The following is a 20174-nucleotide window of genomic DNA, read 5'->3' on the forward strand; positions in this document are numbered from 1 at the left end:
TGTTAGGAGTTATTGTTCATTTGCCTGATGGCCGAGGGAAAAAACTGTTCAGGTGGCGGGAGGTTGTGGGTCTGGATGGAGCGTAGTCTCCTGCCTGAGGGGAGAGGGGAGAATAGTGTGTGTCCAGGGTGAGAAGAGTCAGCTGTGATCCGACCCACACGCCTCCTGGTCCTGGAGGAGAACAAGTCCTGGAGGGATGGGAGCTTGCAGCAATCACCTTCTCAGCAGCACGTACGATGCGCTGCAGTCTATTCTTATCCTGGACTGTGGCGCCGGGGAACCACACTGTGATGGAGGAGGTCAGGATGGACTCTATGATGGCTGAGTAAAACTGCACCAGCATCTCGGTCGGCACCTTAAGTTTCCTCAGCTGCCGCAGGAAGTACATCCTCTGCTGGGCCTTCTTGATGAGGGAGCTGATGGTCAGCTCCCACTTGAGGTCCTGGGTGATGATGGTGCCCAAGAAACGGAAGGAGTCCACAATGGGGACGGGGGTGGGAGAGTCAATCAGGGTGAGGGGGATGGTGGGGCTGTGACTTTCCTGAAGTCCATGATCATCTCCACTGTTTTCTGGGCGTTCAGCTCCAGGTTGTTGAGGCTGCACCAGGACGTCAGCCGGTCCACCTCTCTCCTGTAGGCGGACTCATCGCCATTCGAGATGAGCCCGATGAGGGTGGTGTCATCCGCAAACGAGCAGTTTTACGGATTGGTGACTGGAGGTGCAGCAGTTTGTATACAGGGAGAAGAGCCAGGGGGAGAGTACACAGCCCTGAGGAGTACCAGTGTTTGTGGTTCGACTGTCCGAGACAATCTTCCCAACCGTACGTGCTGTCTTCGGTCTGTCAGGAAGTCATTAATCCAACTGCAGAGGGAGTCGGGCACGCTGAGCTGGTAGAGCTTGTCTCGTAGCAGTCCAGGGAGGATGGTGTTGAAGGCAGAGCTGAAGTCCACAAACAGGATCCTAGCGTAGGTTCCTGGGGAGTCCAGATGCTCCAGGATGAAGTGGAGGGCCAGGTTCACTGCATCATCCACAGACCTGTTGGCTCTGTAGGCGAACTGCAGTGGGTCCAGGAGGGGGCGGTGATGTCCTTGAGGTGGGGCAGGACCAAGCGCTCAAAGGACTTCATGACCACAGACGTCAGCGCGACCGGCCTGTAGTCATTTAGTCCTGTGATCCGTGCTTTCTTGGGGACAGGGACAATGGTAGAGGTCTTAAAGCAGGACGGCACGCGGCATAGCTCCAGAGAGGTGTTAAAAATGTCAGTGAAGACAAGAGCCAGCTGGTCCGCACAGTGTCTGAGAGTGGAGGGGAGACACCATCCGGCCCGGGGGCCTTCCGCGTATTCAGCTTCAAGAACTGCCGGCGTACATCCTCTTCTTTGATGGAGAGGGTCTTTACAGTCTTATGATGTTTTTGGAGTCCTTTGAGTCCTTTAACTCCTTTAATGAAGTGCTGGCATTGGTGGGGAGGGTGATGGTGGGGGGAGCATGGCTGTGATGAGCTGAAGGCCGTTCATGACGACAGTAATGTGTGTTGAGGCCCTGAGCGAGAGTCCGGTCATTCGGTCATTCAGGGCCTGGGGGGTTTTGGGCTTATAGTTCGTAAGGGCCCTTAGACCTCTCCAAACTGCCGCAGATTCATTGGAGCGGAACTGTTCCTGTAGACGGTTAGAGTACACAGATTTAGCTTTCACCACTTCCCTGGTGAAGTGGTAACTAACCACTAACCACTAACCACGTTAAACCCAGATTCCGAACTAACAAAGGTCTTAACTCATTCTCTTTCTATGCCACATCAATGTGGAATGCGCTCCCAACAGGTATAAAAGAAAGGGCATCTCTATCCTCCTTCAAAACCGCAATAAAAGTTCACCTCCAGGCAGCTACAACCCTAAACTAACACCCTCCCCGGATTGCTAATAATCAAATGTAAACAATCAAATGCAGATACTTTTTCTTATGCCTTCTGATCTCTCTCTCTCTCTCTCTCTCTATGTCCACTACTTGATGTCCATATCCTACCCCCCCCTCCACACCCCTGATTGTAAATAATGTAAATAATTCAATGTGATTATCTTGTGTGATGACTGTATTAGATAGATAGATAGTACTTTATTATGATGATAGTATATATGATAGTATATATCTGTATCATGAATCAATTTAAGTGGACCCGACTTAAACAAGTTGAAAAACTTATTCGGGTGTTACCATTTAGTGGTCAATTGTACGGAATATGTACTTCACTGTGCAACCTACTAATAAAAGTCTCAATCAAAAAAAAAAACAACGATATATACAGTCGTGGAATTAACACATTATTATGCCTAATTTGGACAACCAGGTATGGTGAAGATAAGGTCCTTTAAAAAAAAAAATTAATTAAGATAAATAAATTAAAAACATTTTCTTGAATAAAAAAGAAAGTAAAACAATATAAAAACAGTTACATAGAAACTAGTAATTAATGAAAATTAGTCCAATTAACTGTTAAAGGTTAGTACTATTAGTGGACCAGCAGCACGCACAATCATGTGTGCTTACGGACTGTATCCCTTGCATACTGTATTGATATATATTGATATATAATGTAGGAAGCAGAATATTAATAACAGAAAGAAACAAGCCTTTTGTGTGAATGAATGTAAATGGTTGGTGCACTAATTGTAAGTGTATCTTGTGTTTTTTATGTTGATTTGATAAAAATAAAAAAAATATATAAAAAAACGATACCGATAATTTAAAAAAAACGATACCGATAATTTCCGATACGACATTTTAAAGCAGGGGTCCCCAAACTACGGCCCAGCGTCCAAAATCAGGCCCGCGGGAAGTCCCAAGTATAAAAAAAATTAAATAAATAAAAATAAAAATTATTTTTTTCTGTCTTTTCTTATCCACTTTGTACCGCTTGCTACTCACGGTGTCTCCTAGCCGCTCAGGCAAATCATATTGTCTAAAAATGCATTTTCTCATCGATAACGTGACATCATCGCGCGCGCGGAAAGTGCGCTATATATATCTAATATATATATATCTATATCTATATTTATATATATAATATAAATCAAATATATATATATATATATATATATATATATATATATATATATATATATATATATATAATATAAATCAAATATATATATATATATATATATATATATATATATATATATATATATATATATATATATATATATATATATATATATATATATATATATATATATATATATACACAGCCCGGCCCCGGCCAAATTGTTTTAACCCAATGCGGCCCCCAAGTCAAAAAGTTTGGGGACCCCTGTTTTAAAGCATTTATCGGCCGATAATATTGGCAGGCCGATATTATCGGACATCTCTAAAAAAAAAGTATGTAAACAAACAGCTTGGGCGTAAGAGGTTTTAAGGCAACACTTGCCTTGACCTTAAAAAGTTAAAATTCGAGGCCGGACATTACATAGCGTCTTTAATTGGGTTTATATAGTTACGGAAAAAACTATGACAATATCCAAAGGGCTTCTGTGATTGGACGACTGTCAGCCTGAACCCACACGTGCTCATTAATTATTCATGACGCAGCCTGGAGAGAAAACTTCCGGTGGTCAAAATCCCAGACATCCCTGAACGCAGCAGCAGGCTGAGCGAAGATGGCGGACTGTGTACGTGTTCCTCTGCTGCTGCTTTTCATCTGCTCCTTGCCGCTTTTCTACCCGTCCCAAGCCGAAAACACCGGCCTCGGCAAAGCCCGGTCCAATGCTGGTAGCCTCCAGAACCAGCCTGGTGGCGCGGCTCCGGCCGCGATGAACGCGGGAGCCGCTGAGAGGATCCTGGGCGCCGGGGCCTCGGCGCCGAGGAAGCGTTCTACCGGCTGGAAGTTGTCCGAGGAGGCGGTGTGCAGGGACGACCTGACGCGGCTGTGCACCAAGGAGTCCTGGAACAACAACCTGGCGGTGCTCGAGTGTCTGCAGGACAAGAAGGATGTGAGTCAGCCGGAGAAATGCCGGGGATTTAGGCGAGGGTGTGCCAGCTAGCCCAGTTAGCCACATGCTAGCACACAGACAACGTCACGCGGAACTCCAATCATTAAGCCCACAACTTCTACTTTGTCGCCGCGTTGTCCAAATAATAACTAACGTATTACATATTTGAAGGTAGTACCCGAACCACAAAACTATGTGGCTCAGTTCGGCGCGGTGCAATAACAACAAATAGTCTCTTTGTGTGCCCGAGGTGTCACTTTAAGAACATTGTCTATGGCACAGGTGTCGAACTCAAAGCCCGGGGGCCACATTTTGCCAGCGACATAATTTTAAACGGCCCGCTAACGTTTTGGAAATAATAGGCTTCGATAAAGTATCTTATTTTTTTCTCACTAAATGTATTTATGCCCATTATTACAGAAAAATATATGTACTGCATGAAATTGCACATTTAAACTCTATTATTATCCATAATTATAGTATTATTATTATTATTAGAGATGTCCAATAAAGGCTTTTTTGCCGGTATCCGTTATTTTCCTACTCTTAATTACCGATTCCGATATTAACCGATACTGATATATACAGCGAGTTCCGTTGCATCACTACTGTGTACTACTGCAGTATCTTGTAACAGACACTTCCACTGTAATATATGCTAACATTTTGTTCATATCTATAATTGTGTTTACTAGAGGTGCAACAGTACAGGTAACCCACGCTACGGTCCTTACCTGATTTTAGGGCCACGGTTTTGCTTCTTTTTCGGTACGTTTTGTGTAAGTAGAGAAAACTACTTTTTTTCCTCTCAAAGTTATTTAGTTTTTTTGCTTCTCATCACAAACATTCTGCAGTAAACAAAGTATTTTTGGTATAGTGAATACTATAAGACTTTTATTACAACTAAATATTTACTACACAACACTTTCAAATGGTAAATGATAGAGATGGCCGATAATGACTTTTTTGTCGACATCCGATATTGTCCAACTCTTATTTACCGATTCCGATATCAACCGATACCGATATATACAGTCGTGGAATTAACACATTATAATGCCTAATTTTGTTGTGATGCCCCGCTGGATGCATTAAACAATGTAACAAGGTTTTCCAAAATAAATCAACTCAAGTTATGGAAAAAAATGCCAACATGGCACTGCCATATTTATTATTGAAGTCACAAAGTGCATTGTTTTTTTTAACATGCCTCAAAACAGCAGCTTGGAATTTGGGACGTGCTCTCCCTGAGAGAGCATGAGGAGGTTGAGGTGGGGGGGTAGCGGGGGGTGTATATTGTAGCGTCCTGGAAGAGTTAGTGCTGCAAGGGGTTTTGGGCACCGTATTTTTCGGAGTATAAGTCGCACCGGCCGAAAATGCATAGTAAAGAAGGAAAAAAACATAAGTCGCACTGGACTATAAGTCACATTTTTTGGGGAAATTTATTTGATAAAAGCCAACACCAAGAATAGACATTTGAAAGGCAATTTAAAATAAATAAAGAATAGTGAACAACAGGCTGAATAAGTGTACGTTATGTGACGCATAAATAACCAACTGAGAACGTGCCTGGTGTTAACGTAACATATTATGGTAAGAGTCATTCAAATAACTATAACATATAGAACATGCTATACGTTTACCAAACATTCTGTCACTCCTAATCGCTAAATCCCATGAAATCTTATACGTCTAGTCTCTTACGTGAATGAGCTAAATAATATTATTTGATATTTTACGGTAATGTGTTAATAATTTCACACATAAGTCACTCCTGAGTATAAGTCGCACCCCTGGCCAAACTATGAAAAAAACTCAGACTTACAGTCCGAAAAATACTGTATTTGTTCTGTTGTGTTTATGTTGTGTTACGGTGCAAATGTTCTCCCGAAATGTGTTTGTCATTCTTGTTTGGTGTGGGTTCACAGTGTGGCGCATATTTGTAACAGTGTTAAAGTTGTTTATACGGTCACCCTCAGTGTGACCTGTATGGCTGTTGACCAAGTATGCTTGCATTCACTTGTGTGTGTGAACAGCCGTAGATATTATGTGATTGGGCCGGCACACAAAGGCAGTGCCTTTAAGGTTTATGGGCGCTCTGTACTTCTCCCTACATCCGTGTACCACTCCGTACAGCGGCGTTTTGGTCATCAATTTTACTTTTTGAAACCGATACCGATAATTTCCGGTATTACATTTTAAAGCATTTATCGGCCGATCATATCGGCAGTCTATTATCGGACATCTGTAATCATTATTATTAATTAATATTAATAATTCATATTATTAAACATTATAACATACATCCATCAATATAACATACATCCATAAACGTGGATGCATATGCAAAAGTGAAATATATATTTATCTGTACAGTAATCTATTAATTTATATCTGCACCTTATTGCTCTTTTATCCTGCACTACCATGAGCTAATGCAACGAAATTTCGTTCTTATCTGTACTGTAAAGTTCAAATTTGAATGACAATAAAAGGAAGTCTAAGTCTAATTAGGGCTGGGCGATACATCAAGTTTGTAAGGTATATCGATATATTTTTAAACAAGATATGAATTAAGAAATAAATTCTGGCAAATGAGCTGTCAGTTTTTTCCCTGTAAAAAAAGTGTTACTGTTTTTCCATTTACCGTAATATGATGTAAAAATACTTTTTTTATTACAGTACAATTCTGGTGACTGAGATGCAAGTTTTCTCTTGGAAAATCTACAAGTATTTTCAACAGTTTATATGAAAAATATATATATGATATACAAATGCAAAGGCAAATTCATATATTATTCGCTGTTAAAGCGGCGCTCTGATGGCCGCCATAACTACGATGTGGCCCTCAATGAAAACCAGTTTGACACCCCTGCTTATGGCATTGTAATAATAACTTTCTTCATTACTGTAATAACAGTAATGAAGAAAGAGACTAACATTAAAGTGTTGTTTGCGAAAGATTCCTCAGCCGAATCCATCAGAACTCATACATTTTCATCGTTGCTCTCAATCGATCAATCAATCAATCAATCAATCAATGTTTATTTATGTAGCCCTAAATCACAAGTGTCTCAAAGGGCTGCACAAGCCACAACGACATCCTCTGTATTGCTCGGTGAATCAAAAATATCGCACATCCGGTGACGTTGACGTGTATATGCTAGCAGCCACAATTTTAGGTACAGTAGTGGCTCAATTGTTTCATCGACCGAGCTCGTATTTCAAATCAACGTCGCCCATAGAAATTAAATCAAACCAAAAAGCATAATATAAAAATACATGTAATATAAGATATATAACTACACACACGTACATTACACACAACTATTTATCCTCAAGATTGTTTAACATTTTGAGAAAAGCTCCCTTTAATTAGATAAGGAATAGAAAAACTTAAGTATTCTGAAAACCTTTACAACGTGATGATCAGCAGTTCCATATTTTCATGGATAAATGTTTGGGGTTGGGTCGGCCAACCTGTGAGACATCTGTTTATCTTTTGATTTTTCAATTCCATCGTCCGCTTCTTCCGCTTTGGTCTAACTTTCTGAGTTGGAGGGCAGGATTGTGTCGATCTGCGGGCAGTTACGCCTGAGACCGGCTCACAACTTTAAGCGTCACAAAAATCTGAGAGACAGCTTGTATTTCAACGTTTAATATGGTGTAAAATGAGTTATTTACTCAGAAATATTTTGTAAATGTTTTGCATACATCAATTGTTTCCAAACGGTGCCTGTAACACGGCAGTAAAATGGCTCATCAAACAAAACAGAAGTCATCGTCATGGACTCACTAGCTGCGGAATTTAACTCTCCTATCAGCTAAACAGACTCTAACTCCACAGTAACGTTTTGGTGTATTTGCGAAACCGGAACATTACAAAAAGAATAATAATACTAACAGAGACACTCGTAAACATGTTAGCATGTTTTATTTCTTGTTTTATCGTTTTTTATTCATTACATTTTAGTATTTTAGGTGATACATTCTGCACTTCTTTTAAGGTATATTTTACTATTGTGTTCATCCTTTTGTGTTGCAATGTAAATGTGACACTATGTGCCCCTTTTCTTATGTCTGTACAGCACTTTGGCCGTTTGGGGTTGTTTTTAAATGTGCTATATAATTAAATCAACTGCACTGAACTAGCATATTAGCTAATGCTAACAACACTAGCTTCATTACATTTGACTGATATTTGTACCCATTTTAAATCGGTACAAATATGCATGAAAACATTCCTACAGACATCACACATGGGACGGTTTGGCAAGAATTGTTTTAGTTGTATTGTATAACTTGCAAATGTATCTTTGTGGGATGAATGAAGAATCCTGTCGAGCAGAAACGCTATGGAAAGTAATATTTCTGGGTCAAGGCACGAAACAGGAAATAGAATGTCAACACGCAGCACCTGCAGTGAGTGAACTTGTACAAAAGATGGCGCCATAGCACAAACAATAACACCTTTTCAGTGTCTGTCGGTGTAATATGAAAACTTTTTGTTGAATACGAAACATCATGGGCGATAGCAAAGAAAAATTCATAAATTAGCCACACCGTTTTATGAGCCGCGGGGGTGAAAGCGTTGGAAAATATTGTAAACTTTGTTTCTTACAAGTATCGTTGTCAATGGAGGACAAGGAATAGCTTAATGAGGAAAGATAGGAGGATATATAGGAGGATATACTAACCCCAAGTTACAGCTCCTGAATGTAAACAAAGGTGGGCGTATTGATACAAATATAAACGGTAACGATACCAAGTATAATATAATTATATAGTCGTACCACAGTGGTTAATCAATATTTTTAATAAACAAATATTTTGTCGTTTTTATTATTATTTACAAACTCAGGAAATAATACGACTTTAAGGGTGCAAAAAACAAAGGATTGAATTCAGAGCCAGTAGCAGGAAATAATTAGCATTTTTTTATTGATACTGGTACACTGCCAGCTATATAATTGTGATTGAAAATGGAATGATACAGTGATATTGAAAATGTGAAGCATCAGCATCGGTATATGACCAATACTGCCCATATAACTCCTTGGTGTTGGCTCGAATGTAAAGTAGGAGTTAAAGCAGGGGTCTCCAAAATGTTTCCACTGAGGGCCGCACACGGAAAAATTCAAGCATGCCGGGGCCATTTTCATATTGTTCATTTTTAAAACCAATACAAATATATAAAAAAATTGTAACATTTAGACCTCCTCTCAAGTTAGGACCCGAGGAAAGGGAAGGGTTTCAGTCATGAAAAAAAGTCAGGTTAATATATTTATATATTTTTTGTTTAACGCTTAAGTCATCTTTAGGTCTGTCTGTCAAAGTTTTATTTTTTCATTGTTATGTTTTACGCCGTTTTTCATGGCAAAGACACAAAATATGGAATATTTTCCCCCCTAAAAAGTTTTTCAAAGTTGAATATTTGATGTGAAGTAAATGGAGCCTTAAATCATCAATAATTCATAATATTGATTTTTATTCATTATTTTTTGAGCAATGACTGTTTAAAAAAAAAAATTCTACTGAAATTCCTGGTGGTCCAAAAAGGAATATGAAGTGTTAAAAATAAATCATATTTTTTTGTTACTCTCAACATTTATACCTGTAGATCAATTTCAGCTCTATCCCCCAATTGTAAGTTTTTATTATTTTTTTATGTATTTTGTTTTGTTTTTATGCCCTTTTGCCAAAGAGAACTTTGTTTTTTTTAATGTAAAAAAAGACAAAATACGCCAATTTTTGCCCCCAAACTATTTCAAAGTGGACTATTTAATGTGAAGAATGTGGAGCATGGAATAGGTCAATAGATCATAACAACATTGATTTTGATTCATTATTATGTCAGAGACAGTTTTAAAGTAAAATACAGCCTGTATGGCTTTGTGTTATTGGAGTCAAAAGTGCAACGTTTTCTCGTTACTTTTCACTTGTTTGCTCTGTTGTTCCACTTTTTTATAATTTTTTTGTCTTTTTTAATAGTATTTTTAGGCGGAAAAAAAATGAGCGTGTAAACCAGAAGAACTGCTCCTAACTTAGTACGTGGAAATGTACCGACTGTGGTTTTGCAGGGACATTCATCATGTTTGTCACAACCTGAGCACAGTCAAAGGCTTTTGTGGGTGTGTAACGTCGTGTCCTGCGACAAAGGCCCCCGGCAGGCGTGGCGTGGCGTGGCTTTTACACCCACAACATTTTTGTGTGTGTGTGTGTGCAGTCAGTGGCTGTGGTTTGGTATACGTGGAATCGGAGGACGAGGAGGAGGCGCAAGACTTTTGGTCAAGAACATGCAGAAAATGTTTATAATGTGTCAAAAATAAACCCGTCGCAAAAAGACACACTTTGACCCATTCATTGAGAATAGGATGGACTTTTTTATGGATCCCACAATGGAGAAAATACAGGATGTAATTTGGAATAAACTGAAAAAAAGCAATACAATTACACAGGATGAAGGTTTGCTATGATGCCGCTAGCTTAATGCTAACGTACAGTGGAGCGGCTCATTGACAGGCTAACCAAAATTAGCATGGCCATTCAGGTACATGGAAAGACAATCATTCGCTCACATTCATACCTATGGACAATTTACGGTCCCCAATGAATGTTACTAAGACATGTTAGTAACATGCATATTTTTGGAACATGGGAGGATGCCGGAGTACCCTTAGAACATGCACACTTGACACACAGATGTCCAAACGCAGGTTGGAAGAAGCACACGGTGTAAAGATGGACGTTATTGTCGGTAGTAATGTCAAAATAAAGGTAGAAATGCATTCATTAACTTGAAATACCTTTGTCTTCAACTTTCTCCCCTTACTTTTGCCGGGTGTCAACTCTGTTTAGGGACGCGACTAGCTGTAGCGCTCCTGACATGCGATTGAGATGCACGTTTTTTGTTTTCTTCCCCAAAATAAAGCACAGAGGAACGTTTTTATGATATTTGAGATGTTTTTCAAATGTATTATGGCTAATAGTACATAAGTAATAGACTACACGATATCCACTCATATATTACTCCCCCGTATAATTATTTTTTTTAATATGTTTTCATGTTATGTAAAAAAATAAAAAAAATATGGTGTGGCGGTTTTTATCTTGCCGTGGCTCAATTACGTGTAGTGGAAACCCTGGTACAGATAAACCTGGTACAGATAATTAATTACAGCAGTCCCCTCCAAGTTTTCTCATTGTCCTCCCATTGGATTGAGTTTTTTCTTGCCCTGATGTGGGATCTGAGCCGAGGATGTCGTTGTGGCTTGTGCAGCCCTTTGAGACACTCGTGGTTTAGGGCTTTATAAGTAAACATTGATTGATGGATTGATTACAGATAATTAATCAAACAAAATCACCGTTGTAGCCTTTAAAGCCTCTAAAACAACTTCAAAACCCTCCATTAACGTGTTATACAAACACAGCAAGTATATATATAATGTAGTAACAGACATCTTCATAATAATATGTAATATGTACAATATACACACTACAAGTTTATATGTAATGTAGTAACATACACTTTCATAACAATATGTAATATGTACAATATACACACTGCAAGTGTATATATATATATGTATGTATGTGTGTGTGTATATATACTGTGTATATATATAATGTAGTATTAGACATCATCATAACAATATGTACAATATACACACTGCAAGTATATATATATATATATATATATATATATATATATATATATATATATATATATATATATATATTGTAGTGACAGACATCTTCATAATATGTAATATGTACAATATACACACTGCAAGTATATATATAATGTAGTAACAGACACCATAACAATATGTAATGTGTTACACACCAAGCAATTATATGTATCATTTAGTAACAGACAGCGTCATAAAAATATGTAATATGTACAGTATATACACTGCAAGAATATATATATATATATATAATGTAGTAACAGACACCTTCATAACAATATGTAATATGTACAATACACACACTGCGAGTATATATATAATGTAATAACAGACACCTTCATAACAATATGTAATATGTACAATATACACACTGCAAGTATGTATATATATATATATATATATATATATATATATATATATATATATATATATATATATATATATATATATATATATATATATATATATATATATATATATATATATATATATATATATACACTACCGTTCAAAAGTTTGGGGTCACCCAAAAATTTTGTGGAATAGCCTTCATTTCTAAGAACAAGAATAGACTGTCGAGTTTCAGATGATAGTTTTCTTTTTCTGGCCATTTTGAGCGTTTAATTGACCCCACAAATGTGATGCTCCAGAAACTCAATCTGCTCAAAGGAAGGTCAGTTTTGTAGCTTCTGTAATGAGCAAAACTGTTTTCAGATGTGTGAACATGATTGCACAAGGGTTTTCTAATCATCAATTAGCCTTCTGGGCCAATGAGCAAACACATTGTACCATTAGAACACTGGAGTGATAGTTTCTGGAAATGGGCCTCTATACACCTATGTAGATATTGCACCAAAAACCAGACATTTGCAGCTAGAATAGTCATTTACCACATTAGCAATGTATAGAGTGTATTTCTTTAAAGTTAAGACTAGTTTAAAGTTATCTTCATTGAAAAGTACAGTGCTTTTCCTTCAAAAATAAGGACATTTCAATGTGACCCCAAACTTTTGAACGGTAGTGTATATACTACCGTTCAAAAGTTTGGGGTCACCCAAACAATTTTGTGGAATAGCCTTCATTTCTAAGAACAAGAATAGACTGTCGAGTTTCAGATGAAAGTTCTCTTTTTCTGGCCATTTTGAGCGTTTAATTGACCCCACAAATGTGATGCTCCAGAAACTCAATCTGCTCAAAGGAAGGTCAGTTTTGTAGCTTCTGTAACAAGCTAAACTGTTTTCATATGTGTGAACATGATTGCACAAGGGTTTTCTAATCATCAATTAGCCTTCTGAGCCAATGAGCAAACACATTGTACCATTAGAACACTGGAGTGATAGTTGCTGGAAATGGGTCTATATACACCTATGTAGATATTGCACCAAAAACCAGACATTTGCAGCTAGAATAGTCATTTACCACATTAGCAATGTATAGAGCAGGGGTCACCAACCTTTTTGAAACCAAGAGCTACTTCTTGGGTACTGATTAATGCGAAGGGCTACCATTTTGATACACACTTAAATAAATTGCCAGAAATAGCCAATTTGCTCAATTTACCTTTAACTCTATGTTATTATTAATAATTAATGATATTTACACTTAATTGAACAGTTTAAAAGAGGAAAAAACACGAAAAAAATGACAATTAAATTTTGAAACATAGTTTATCTTCAATTTCTAATCGTTAAAATTCTAAATTCAACCGGAAAAAAGAAGACAAAAATTTAAAAAATTTATGGAACATCATTAGTAATTTTTCCTGTTTAAGATTAATTTTAGAATTTTGATGACATGTTTTAAATAGGTTAAAATCCAATCTACACTTTGTTAAAATATATAACAAATTGGACCAAGCTATATTTCTAACAAAGACAAATCATTATTTCTTCTAGATTTTCCAGAACAAAAATTTTAAAATAAATTCAAAAGACTTTGAAATAAGATTTAAATTTGATTCTACAGATTTTTTAGATTTGCCAGAATAATTCTTTTGAATTTTAATCATAATAAGTGTGAAGAAATATTTCACAAATATTCTGCGTCGAAAAAACAGAAGCTAAAATGAAGAATTAAATTACAATGTATTTATTATTCTTTACAATAAAAAAAATACATTTACTTGAACATTGATTTAAATTGTCAGGAAAGAAGAGGAAGGAATTTAAAAGGTAAAAAGGTGTATGTGTTTAAAAATCCTAAAATCATTTTTAAGGTTGTATTTTCTCTCTAAATTTGTCTTTCTGAAAGTTATAAGAAGCAAAGTAAAAAAATGTATGAATTTATTTAAACAAGTGAAGACCAAGTCTTTAAAATATTTTCTTGGATTTTCAAATTCTATTTGAGTTTTGTCTCTCTTAGAATTAAAAATGTCGGGCAAAGCGAGACCAGCTTGCTAGTAAATAAATAAAATTCAAAAAATTAGTTTAAAGTTATCTTCATTGACCCCAAACTTTTGAACGGTAGTATATATATATATATATATATATATATATATATATATATATATATATATATATATATATATATATATATATAATGTAGTAACAGACATCTTCATAACAACATGTAACATGTACTATATTTACCGTATTTTAATCATTTTAATAATTTCCGGTACTGACTTTTTCTGCGCATTTATTTCCGCTTCCATAGCAGCGCACGTCCGACTTCCAGTGTGTTCCTACTTCTGGAAACAAACAAGAGTGTGTTCTAATTCTGGCAGACTTTGTAACAAACAACAAAGACAAATGATTCACAACCTTATCTTTTTTAAGCTGAATATACGGAGGACTAACTGATGCTTCTAGAAGTGAGCACGGAGAAGAGGGGGTAACGTTGGCGCAGACGGAAGCCGAGAGAGTGCGGTGAAATCGACTCGAAGCTGCAAATGTGGAACTTGAAGCCAAGCTATTTCAACATAAATTAAGTGGTTACCCAAAATAAGCCGGAAAAAACGTCCTCAGCCAGCTGGACCAAACAGACAACTGTCCATCGAGTGAGTCACACTTTATATTGATCATGATACACGCAGCACGTCATGCGTGTTCGTACAACTACAGTACATACGCTGTCTGGCTAGTTGTGTAGAAACAAAACATGAAATAATACTTTACAGGTACTGTAATATGATTGTTTATGTTTTTCAGTCAGTACAGATTAGTGTCCTATCTCAGTTTTGTGCATTACAAACTCAAATGCATTTTGTGCTGATGTAGAAGCTAGCTTATCTCTTTCTGTAGTCAGCTTGTTCGCTCTTACAATAACAATGTTCTTGCAGCTTTGTTATTATACAGGTTACGGAGGTAGAGGTAGAATAGATTGCTCCCATTAGCTGCATTGCTAGCTACCTGATTTTTACATGTATGCAAAAAAACAAAACAAAACTTCTGTCTTGTGTCTCATAATGATTGTGATAGATAGGCAAAATTCTACAAAAAAAGTGCAGTTCCCTTTTAAGAGTAGATGACTGAGGTGCTACCCCAAATAGTCAACTTAGACTGCACTCGGTTCAATCCTTGCACCAGTGACCACCGATAAAGTGTCAAACATTTCTGTCCAATAGCTGTTCAGGGATGGGTGGAGCCTAAACTATTGAATTAGCTGGAGACTGTTGGCACCGATCACGCGATACAGATATTCCGTCTCAAATCTTAGCTAGTCGAACCTTGGCATGATAAGTATTATTTGATTTAGATAAGGCTGTGCCTTGGTTTAAGGGTTCTTTAAGGAAAACATTGACAGCCAGAATTTTACTTTGAAATGTACGGTGGTTAAATGGAAGAACAGAAGCACTGTTATTTATTTATTATTCTGGCAACTGATCTGACCGTTTTTACCGTTAAAATGTGGTACTGTTTTTCCATTTACCTGTAAATTCCATTATCACGGTAAAAAACAACCGTAGATTTTCCTGGAAAAACCGGCAACTCAGTTGACAGAATTTTAATGTAAAAAATGATTACTGTATATATATTATATGTGCTGGAAAAAACACTGTAAATGTTGTCGGTTTTACAGTGTACAATTGGATGGATAACTTGATTTGAAATTAAAAAGGCCAAGTTTGTATGATAAAAATCAAACCAGTGAACTCTGGGTTGGGGATTTTCTGGATCTACCGGTAAAGTCACATGCACACAGCTCTGCAGGCTGTGAGTGACAGACGAAGGAGGCAAGTTCCCTGAACTTTGTCAAAAATTATTAAATCCGCTGTTATGAATACTTCACATGCCGTACAAACACAGTGAGGGAAGAAGGTCGCTAAACTTGCTTGCTGACTTGCCACCAAGAGAAAGGCAACACATTGCTATATGCTAAATTTTAAGGAAAGGTCAAAGTTTTTTGGCATGAACCACCTAAACTTTTTATCTGATATCAGTGACAAAAATACTAACTGGTTTACGAGAAAGAAATAGCATGCTAACACCAGCTAGCTAACAATAGAAGCTAGGGCTGGGCGGAATGGCTGCAAACTGTATAACGATACAAGTGTTTATATCAATCAATATGGATAATTATTGATATTTTTTATGACCTATATAAAATAAGGAGTGGGAGAAAAATATATTTTTATTTGAAATGTAGCCTTCGTCTCGTTATAATGCTTTCAGCTATCAAGAGAGGAAATGTCAACACAAGCATGGAAAACACTCAATGTAAACATAATTGGAAAACCACATCGAACACTTAACAATAAAAAAAACTCTTAAAATGAAGGTGAAAAAATAAGGACTATGTAAGAAATGCTTAGTAAAGTGTAAGAAAATAGTGTGAAAAGGAAACCCAACGGCAAGATTGTTAGACGCCAAGTATTCATTTAGCTGCTGTGCATCAATTTTTTTTTGAGGATTTGAGAGATAGAGGGGAGGTGTGACACAGGCTGGTAGTTTATCAGAAGGTCAGAATCGAGGTTACGTCTTTTAAGCAGAGGATGAAAAAATTTGAAATTTGAGAACTATTTTCTGAACCCTTTCTCTTCTCACTCCATGCAAATAATCAACCGCCAGACGACCAAACGTGACAGTTCATACTGTTACCTGATTGGCTGTCAGCGTGTCACTCCCATGGATCAGTGATTGTTTCCTGCGTTGCTCGGTTACCAGAGAGCGAGTGCCTTTGTTCATGCAACCAACCTTGCTTCCATACGTCCGCTTTCATCACACGAAAAAGTAAACAAATATTTTATCGAACACATTTTTATTTACCGTGTTTTATCGCCCAGTCCTAACACATCCCTGATTGGAACATCCCTCTACCTTTTTAAGTAACTATTTAAGAATGTATTTATTTCCTTTTGCCCTACATCAGGGGTCTCCAAACTTTTTCCACTGAGGGCCGTACACGGAAAAATTTAAGCATGCGGGGGCCATTTTGCTATTTTTCATTTTCAAACCTTAACAAAATGTATGGATTTTTTTTTTTTAACATTTAGGGCTCCCGGGGACCATAAAGGGTCTCAGTCATAAAATGTAAAAAATAAGTCAAATTATTATTATTTTTTATTTAACGCTTACAGTAAATCTCTATATCAACTTCAGGTTGATATAAAGTAAAAAAAAAAAAAAAAAAAAAAAGGTTTTATGCCTTTTCTGTCAAAGACAACTTTGTTTTTTATAGTAAAACTGAAATATGCAGTATTTAGTAATTAGAGCCCTAAAAGATCAATAATGCAGGACACCATTGATTTTAATTCTTTAATATTTTCGAGTAATCACAGTGAAATGTTAAATAAAATCCTACTAAATATATTTGGGATCCAAAAGGTCCCCCACTCATAAAGTGATACATTTTTATTAGGTTTTTTTTACTTTTTAACACTTAAATTACGAGATCAACTTAAGATATATCTGTCGATTTTACGTTTGAACTATTATTTTGTTTGTATTATGCTCTTTTGTCAAATAAACCGTTAATGTTTTTTTATGGCAACCACACAATATATGCAATATTTTTTTCACATAAAACATTTTAAAGTGATATTTTTTAAGTAATAAATCATTATTATATAGATTTTTAGTCTTTTTAAAAAAATTTTTTAGCAATGGCAAAAAAAAGAAAAATAAACAAAGACAAAAGAAAAAAAACAGCCTGCATGGCAGCTTTGTGTCAACATTGCAACTTTTTCTTGTTAGATTTCACCTCATTACACTTTTTTAAAATGTTTTTTTAAATTTTTGCAATATTATCAATTTTGCAATTTTTGCAGAATGGCCGGTAAACAATTAGCTGCGGGCCGCAAATGGCCCCCGGGCCGCACTTTGGACACCCCTGCCCTACATAGATCTGTTGTTTTTAGAAGGAAAGTTGGCTGCAAAAGTCCTGTTTATTTAAAAGTATGTCATAACATGGCCTGTTTTTTTGTGCTTGGCTTTGAAATGTCAACTTGTATCACTGTCGTACGGTATTTGTTGTCAGCAAGGATACATATCTGTCAACATTGTTATCGTTATTGACCTCGAAGGCATCCCAGCATGGATACCAAGTGCGATGCGCATGTTTATCTGGGAATGACGAAGACGTCTATTTTTGGACAAATGAGGATTCACAACCTTATCTTTTTGAAGCCGAGTATACGGAGGATTACAGTGTTCCCCATAAACTGCCAAGATACCTGTGGTGGTGGGGGCGTGGCTATGGGCGTGGTCACCATGACATCATCGAGTAATTTGTAAATAATAACAGTTTTGTTTTAAACGTCCATCCATCCATCCATCCATCCATCCATCCATTTTACAATATAATTACAACACTTTATGTACATATTTATATACAGATTTGAACAATACAATTATTCACTGAAATATATTTATTAATTGTGGTTCTTACAAAAAATATATCTTATAAAATATAAAAGCTAAAATGTCTCTTAAAGCTCTGCCCCTTTAATTAGTGCATACTAAATAATTTAACTTTAGCCTACTACTACAACCATATTATTTACCAGCAACATAAAGTGAAACAGAGGCAGAGGTGTCCTGCCACAGTCAGTAACAAATAAACAGAAAACAGTAGTGGTCAAATACAAATAAGGCAACAAGAGAAGTATCCTACACTTCTCTTTTGTAAAGTAAATCTCAACAGCCTATATGGGCATCTACATCAACTATATGATTTGCCTGAGAAGCTGGACAGGACAAAAAAAAAAAAAAAGTTTTAATTTTATTTGTGGCGGACGTAATTCTTTCGTGGCGGGCCGCCACAAATAAATGAATGTATGGGAAACACTCGATTAACTGCTGCTTCTAGAAGCGAGCACGAAGGAGAGGGGGAAACGTTGGATCAGACGGAAGCCGAGAGAGTGCGGTGAAATCAACTCGAAGCTGCAAATGTGGAACTTGAAGCCAAGCTATTTTGCTATAGATTGAGTGCTTATCCAAAATAATCGGGAAAAACGTTTAAAAATGTTTTTATTTCATTTTGCCCGACGTAGATCTGTTGTTTTTAGAAGGAAAGTTGGCTGCAAAAGTCCTGTTTATTTAGAAATATGTCATAACATGGCCTGTTTTTTTGTGCTTGGCTCTGAAATGTCAACTTGTATCACTGTCGTACGGTATTTGTTGTCAGTAAGGATACATATCTGTCAACATTGTTATCGTTATTGACCTTGAAGGCATCCCAGCATGGATACCAAGTGCGATGCGCATGTTTATCTAGGAATGACGATAAGACGGTCACAACTCAAAGTCATTTTGTCTCAGAATGTCTCACCAGAGTTATGGATGTCTGATTTTCGTCATGATCGAAGTGCTGTAAAGAACACATTAGGTAGCGGAAAGATGGTTCCAGAATGTCATTGTTTTTGTTTCTCTTTCAGGGCACCGAGATCGCTAATGAATGCAACCATGTAAGTGTTTTCATCAACCTTTAGGGGCAAATCAAGGAAAGCCCGGTGACACTTTGCTGTGCTAGCACCGCCAGCAGGTCAGGCGTCTTTATTGTTCTTCTCTTCTCCGTCTTGCAGCTGCTGTGGAACTACAAATACAACCTGACCACCGACCCCAAGTTTGAGTCCGTTGCCGTGGATGTGTGCCGGTCCACAATCTCTGGGGTCAGTCACTAGCTCCGCCCCTTTTGCAGACTGAGAATCTACACCAGGGGTGTCAAGACTTTTCCCCCTGAACAATCAAAGCATGCGGAGGTCATTTTGATAGTTATCATTTTCAAAACCAATACAATATATAGATTTTTTTTTTAACCTCTAGGGCTCCCCTCGAGTTGGGGACCCGGAAGGGTCTCAGGCATAAAAATTTAAAAAAAAAAAAAAAAAAAAAAAAGGCCATATATATATATATATATACTTTTTTTTTTTATTCAACCCTTAAATCTCTAAAACAACTTCAGGTATATCTGTTGATATAAAGGTTATTTTTATGTTTTGTACTCTGTTTATTATGGCAAAAAGACTAAATATGCAATATTTTCAAAGGTGAAGTAAATTGATCCTTAAATGGGTCAATAATTCATAACAACATTATTTTTTGAGCAATGACCGTTA

At 36.9% G+C, this 20174-nt stretch overlaps 1 protein-coding gene across 2 annotated transcripts in view; it reads left to right on the forward strand.

Moving 5' to 3' along the window:
• Positions 1–3613: 3613 nt before the first annotated feature.
• LOC133646944 (Golgi apparatus protein 1-like) overlaps positions 3614–20174 on the forward strand; it is a 43593-nt gene continuing 27032 nt past the window's right edge. For both annotated transcript variants that reach the window (XM_062042895.1, XM_062042896.1), the window contains exons 1-3: positions 3614–3986; positions 19494–19523; positions 19641–19727. In XM_062042895.1, the coding sequence (XP_061898879.1) occupies positions 3654–3986; positions 19494–19523; positions 19641–19727 (450 nt within the window). In that variant the 5' untranslated portion in view covers positions 3614–3653. The remainder of the gene's footprint in view (positions 3987–19493; positions 19524–19640; positions 19728–20174) is intronic.

The sequence above is a fragment of the Entelurus aequoreus genome, linkage group LG03 (assembly GCF_033978785.1).
Source record: "Entelurus aequoreus isolate RoL-2023_Sb linkage group LG03, RoL_Eaeq_v1.1, whole genome shotgun sequence".
Taxonomy (NCBI): Eukaryota; Metazoa; Chordata; class Actinopteri; order Syngnathiformes; family Syngnathidae; genus Entelurus; species Entelurus aequoreus.